Raw genomic sequence first — 6,457 nt, forward strand, 5'->3', positions numbered from 1 at the left:
TCAATAAATGGTGCTGGGAAATACTGGACAGCCACGTGCAGAAGAATTAAACTAGACCATTCTCTTACACCATACACACAGATAAACTCAAAATGGATGAAAGATCTAAATGTGAGACAAGAATCCATCAAATCCTAGAGGACAACATAGGCAACACCCTTGTTGAACTTGGCCACAGCAACTTCTTGCACGTTACCTCTATGAAGGCAAGGGAAACAAAAGCAAAAATGAATTATTGGGACTTAATCAAGATAAAATCTTCTGCACAGCAAAAGAAACAGTCAACAAAATTGAAGACAGCCTACAGAATGGGATAAGATATTTACAAATGACATAACAGAGAAAGGACTAGTATCCAAGATCTATAAAGAACTTATTAAGCTCAACAGCAAAGAAACAAACTATCCAATCATGAAATGGGCAAAAGACATGATCAGAAATTTCACAGAGGAAGACATAGACATGGCCAACAAGCACATGAGAAAATACTCTGCATCACTTGCCATCAGGGAAATACAAATCAAAACCACAAGGTGATACCACCTCACACCAGTAAGAATGGGGAAAATTAACTAGACAGTAAACAACAAAGGTTGGAGAGAATGTGGAGAAAGGGGAACCTTCTTGCACTGTTGGTGGGAATGTGTCTGGTACAACCACACTCTTGAAAACTGTGTGGAGGTTCCTTAAAGAGTTAAAAATAGATATGCCCTAGGACCCAGAAATTGCACCCCTGGGGATCTATCCCAAAGATACAGATGCAGTGAAACGCCAGGACACCTTCACCCCGATGTTTATAGCAGCAATGTCCACAATAGCCAAACTGTGGAAGGAGCCTCAGTGTCCATTGAATGATGAATGGATAAAGAAGATGTGGTTTATGTATACAATGGAATATTACTCAGCCATTAGAAACGACAAATACCCACCATTTGCCTCAACATGGATGGAACTGGAGGGTATTATGCTGAGTGAACTAAATCAATCGGAAAAGGACAAACAGTATATGGTCTTATTTATTTGGGAAATATAAAAATTAGTGAAAGGCAATGAGGGGAAAGGAGAGAAAATGAGTGAAAATATCAGTGAAGGTGACAGAAAATGAAAGACTCCTAACTCAGAGAAACGAACAAGGGGTGGTGGAAGGGGAGGTGGGCAGGGGGGTTGGGGTGACTGGGTGACTGGCACTCAGGGGGGCACTTGATTGGATGAGCACTGGGTGTTATGCTATATGTTGGCAAATTGAACTCCAATAAAAAACAATATACATCCCCCCCAAAAAAGTGAAAGTGAAGAGGAGTAATAGAAAAGCTTAAATGAATGTGCAACATAATCTTCTTTAGATTTTGAAGGCTATTTTCAGTTTTGTTTGGAGTCATTTGAGAGTCAAAGCAGGGAAGCCAAGCAGCAGAATGGTTAAATGATCTACTTAATTACTAAGGTCTAAGCTGAGGCAGGAGGAGTGGAAATGTTAAAGTGGTGAAAATATTAAGAAAGAAAAATTTACAGTATTAACAACGGATTGGAAATTATGAGTGAGGGAAAGTGATAATTATGTATGGAATTTGGTTTATATTTTTGGCTGAAGTGAAGAAGTGAATGGAGATGCCACCTACATAAATGAACACAAATGTAGAAGCACAAAGAAGTAGCAGTTGAGGATGGAGAAGGATTAGTAAATTCTATTTCGGCTTCATTGAGTTTAAGATTTCCACATAGCATAAAAATGGAATTATCCAGGAATGATATGTAAGCCTGTCTAGAATTCAGGAGAGAGTCTGGGTTTGAAATTGATATGGAAACATTTATATTCAGAGACAAGCAAAATAAGTTAAACCAGAAAATGCAATGAATCAAATTATTCAGAGGTCAGAGAATAAGCAGAGTTGAGAAGTGTTAGAGAAACCAAGGAGTACAGATATTGAATAATAAGTGAGTGGTCAACAATGTCAAATATTGATGAGAGGTCCATTGATAAGGAGATGGAATTTGAAATAGGTTATTTGACTTGGTACTTAGATTCATTGTGACCTTTGCCCGAGCAATTTCAATAGGATATTAGAGGCAAAATTTGATTCTATAATGGAATTGAAGAGGAAACTATTTTTATTTCAGTTAAATTATAGGCAAACTATATTGTTTAATGATGCATACATAAATAGCCACAATTTAAAAAAAAAACAATGAAACAGTATAAAATTCAGCACACTGGTTTAATGTAGCAACAGTAGTGAAGTTATGTTCAGGTAAGGCTGCAGAGAAAATTGGGTGTTGATCATTTATTATTTGTTTACTTAGGTGATATTTACATAGATATTCATCTTATAAAAATTTGTTAAATTGCACATTTATTTCCATGAAGCTTTATATTCCATTATAATATATATATATTTAAATTGACAAGAGGGAGAAAAGACAATTAATGCACATTTTTTCCAAGTGGCTTATTTTTTAGCCAAAAGAGGAAATTAGATTAAGTACCTAAGAATAGCCATATATTTAGTAAGGGTTTATTTTATGAAGAGAGAGTTAAATATTTTTTAAACTGTTGTAAAGCAGCTAGTGACAAGGAGTTACTAGAAAAAAAATTTTCTAAGGTTTCTAAATTAAGGAAGCACAGCAAATTCATGCTTGGTAAAGGAGGTATATTAATTTCCTATTACTGCTATAACAAATTACCACAAATTCAGTGCATGAAATAATAGTGTAATTTTATAGTTCTGGGGATTAAATATATGAAATTATTTTTGCTGGCCTAATATCAATGTATCTGCAGGTCAAGTTCTTTCTGGAAGCTGAAGAACAGTCCATTGTCTTCCCTTTTTCAGTTACTAGGAGGTATCTGCATTCCTTGGCACATGTACTCTATCTTTAAAACCATCAATATACTGTCTTCTCTCCTCTCTGACCTCCTGCCTCCTTCTAACATAAGGCCCACTCTGAAAATTCAGGATGACCTTCCCATTTTAAGATCCTAAACTGAAACATATCTAAAAAGTTCCTTTAGTCCTGTAAAATAATATTTTCATTCTCACATTAATATGTCAAGATATTTGGTGGGCCAATTTCAGCCTACCACAGGAGGAAGAAAGACATAAAAATGAGGTTAAAAATTTAATTGACAAGTGCCTAGGTGGCTCAATCAGTTAAGCATCCAACTCTTGGTTTTGGCACAAGTCATGATCTCAGAGTCATGAGATAGAGCCCCACATCAGCCTCTGCACTCAGTGTGGAGTCTGTTTAAAGATTCATTCCCTCTGTCCCTTCCCCCACTTATGCTCTCTTTCTCTCTCTCAAATTAATAAATTTAAAAAATGTTGAAACAGCAGAAGATAGGAAAAAATAAATTTTGTGCAGCCATGTGAGAATTGAAGTCAAGGGATGAAATGAGAGTCTCATATAAATAAGGATAGCAAGTATGATGAAATTACTCCAGAAGGTCTTATGCAGAGAATTCTAGGAACCTCTTCAATCCTATTAATAGTAATGTGTAAATAAAACAAGTGGCACAATGACCCAGAGGAATGGAACCTCAGGAACTCCTTTTTATCTTGTGAAGAACAGAGGAATGTTTACATCAGTGAAAATAAATATATTCAAATAACATGTAACTATATGAGTACATCTCTAAAACATATAAAAATTAGTGATTTTTCTGAAAATCATTAAAAGCAGCGCTATAAAGTACATGTAGGTTTATTACATATGCTTATGTATGTGCTTATTATATACACATACATGCACAGACATTAAATATAATAAAACATGGAATAGGAAGATCAACAACAGAGTCAAATTGTGTGATTACTTTAGGGTATTGAGTTTGACATCTATGATTCAGCAAGATACAAAAAACAATCTTTGCCTTTATTGTGATTTAGTTAAATTTTTTTTAATTTCTTACTCAATTGAGGCAAAGTATTCAATAAAACCAAGTAGAAATTGTGTGACATCTGTATGTTTGTTGTATTACTTTTTGCATCTTTTTCATGCTTAAAGTATTTCATCATCATCATCATCATCATCATCATCATCATCGTCATCTAAACAAAAGGGGAAAAAAGGAAGGGGGTGGAGGGCAAAACTGAGCATCTCAGATAGTATTAAAAGAAATGCATTCAGCGATGGAGATAGTTTGAGCTTCTTTGAATAAAGGAGATAATATTCTTTCTTTAATATTGGAAGGATTTAATGGCACATCTAGGTAGATATGTATATCTAGATAGATGGCATATCTGGATTCTTTTATTTATGTGAAAGGAAAGAAAGGGTCTGATGTGAAGTATAAATGGCTGGGAGAAAGGAAAACATTTGCAGCTGCAACTGTGGGTCATGAAAAACACCACCAAGTATTTCAAAAATATACATCCAGACAATGAAAAATCAAATGAATCAAAGATCATTAATTTGTAGTCACTACATGAAAAATCTAACGTTATTCTTAGGGAGAACTCAAAAACACAAATGTAAGAGTAGAAAATATATATAAGTTGATTCTAAAGTTGTTTATAACTGCAAAGTATAAAAAAACAGAAATAATGAATACTAATGGAGTTTTTCCTAGAGTGTGTGTGTTCCATACTGAATATGAAAGATGATGGTATAAAAATGGTTGTCATGGAATTAGAGAAAGAGAGGGTTTGATGGGATGAGCATTGGGTGTTATACTATATGTTGGCAAATCAAACTCCAATAAAAAATATATATACAAAAAAAAAAAAAGAAAGAAAGAAAGAGAGGGTTTGTGGGATTTGGGACTAAAGATCTCAGTCATAGTCCAGATGCTGTGAAAGCAAGGAGTGAACATATTTGAAAGATAGAATATGAAATTACAGATTGACAATACTGGAATTAAACATTATATTTTTTTCCAAATAATGATGATTTTTAGAGTCTGGCAAGAAAAATGTTGGTTTATCCAATTTAGGTAGAGTTTGTTGGCAGTATAAATTTCATGGTTTTATACTTTTTTTTTCAATAGCAATATTAGGTATTCACTTGTTTCTTTCTTGTTATTCCCTACTTCCAACAATAATGTCATCTAGAAAACAAAGCACTATGAAGGCAAGAACTTTGTTTAATTCATAATATATCTCTAGCTCCTCAAAAGGTCAAAGATAGAGTTGGTATTCACTAAGAAGTTATCACCGAAAGGGTGATGTATCCATAAATAATAGCAAGTAATTTATTCACTCTGTCCATGATGAACTATCAGGCTACAAACTTCTCTGACTAAAATATATCAATAATTTGGATTAAGGAATAATGAGAATAGTTTATTATTTCAGATTTTCAATTTCCTGAATAATTTTTATTGTTCAATGTGCATTTGTGCAAATCAGAGAATAGAAATAGTTTTAAAGGATACCTTACCCAATATTCCATATAATTTAGAAAAGTCGGTCAAACATAATTTTTGTGGATATTTGGAATACCTGCAAGCTCTTTGTTTTGCGAAACATTCTTTCTCTGTGAGGAGAGTGCTCATTCATGTTATAAATGTGACTTGGGATTCTGGTTCTTTTTTGATGAAGACTTTCAGAATTTTATCTCGTATCTGTTTGGTTTTCGCCACATACACAATGGGGTTCATTACAGGAGGAATGAGAAAATGCATGTTAGCCATGGTCACGTAGATATGTGAGGGAAGTTTTGGGCCAAAGCGGTGCAGAATAGATAGGCATATCATGGGTGTGAAGAAGAGAATCACAGCACAGATGTGGGAAATACAGGTGTTGAGAGCCTTGAGGCGGCCACCAGAGGATGCAATGCTCAGGACAGTTTTCAGTATCAGGATGTATGAAAAGAGAATGAGGAGAAAATCAAGTCCCATAGTGGATAATACCACAAACAGTCCAAAGATGCTATTGATCCTGGTGTTGGAGCAAGAGAGCTTTATAATATCGGGGTGCAGGCAGTAGGAATGAGATAGTACATTGGAATGACAGAAGCACAGCCTTCGCAAAAGGATGGGGAGAGGCACCTGTACAGTCAAGGTTCGCACTACAATGGCCAAACCTATCCTGGAAATAGCGCTGCTGGTGAGAATGGAAGAATAGCGCAATGGATGAGAAATGGCCACATACCGGTCAAAGGCCATTGCCAGTATAATAGCTGACTCAAAATCCTGGAAGGTATGAATAAAAAACATTTGGGTGAAGCAGGCAGAGAAGGTGAGCTCTCGAGTATCCAGCCAGAAGATCCTCAGCATTGTGGGGAAAGTGAAGAGGGACAGACCCAGGTCAGACACTGCTAGCATGGCCAGGAAGAGGTACATAGGCACATGGAGGGTCCGTTCCCTGCAAATAACTGTCAGAATGGTCACATTGCCCACCAAGGTAATGAAGAACATGGTGGAGAAGGGTATAGAGATCCAGCTGTGCACAGCTTCCAGTCCAGGTATGCCTGTCACCAGAAAGGTGGAGAAAACGGCTTTGGTACTATTGATGGACAACAT

General features: G+C 35.7%; 1 protein-coding gene across 1 annotated transcript; it reads right to left on the reverse strand.

The window, feature by feature from the left end:
• Positions 1 to 5,488: 5,488 nt before the first annotated feature.
• OR51AA2 (olfactory receptor family 51 subfamily AA member 2) lies at positions 5,489 to 6,457 on the reverse strand. The gene has a single exon (XM_038569357.1). The coding sequence runs from the start codon at positions 6,455 to 6,457 to the stop codon at positions 5,489 to 5,491; it is 969 nt and encodes a 322-aa protein (XP_038425285.1).

Source organism: Canis lupus, chromosome 21 (assembly GCF_011100685.1).
Source record: "Canis lupus familiaris isolate Mischka breed German Shepherd chromosome 21, alternate assembly UU_Cfam_GSD_1.0, whole genome shotgun sequence".
Lineage (NCBI taxonomy): Eukaryota > Metazoa > Chordata > Mammalia > Carnivora > Canidae > Canis > Canis lupus.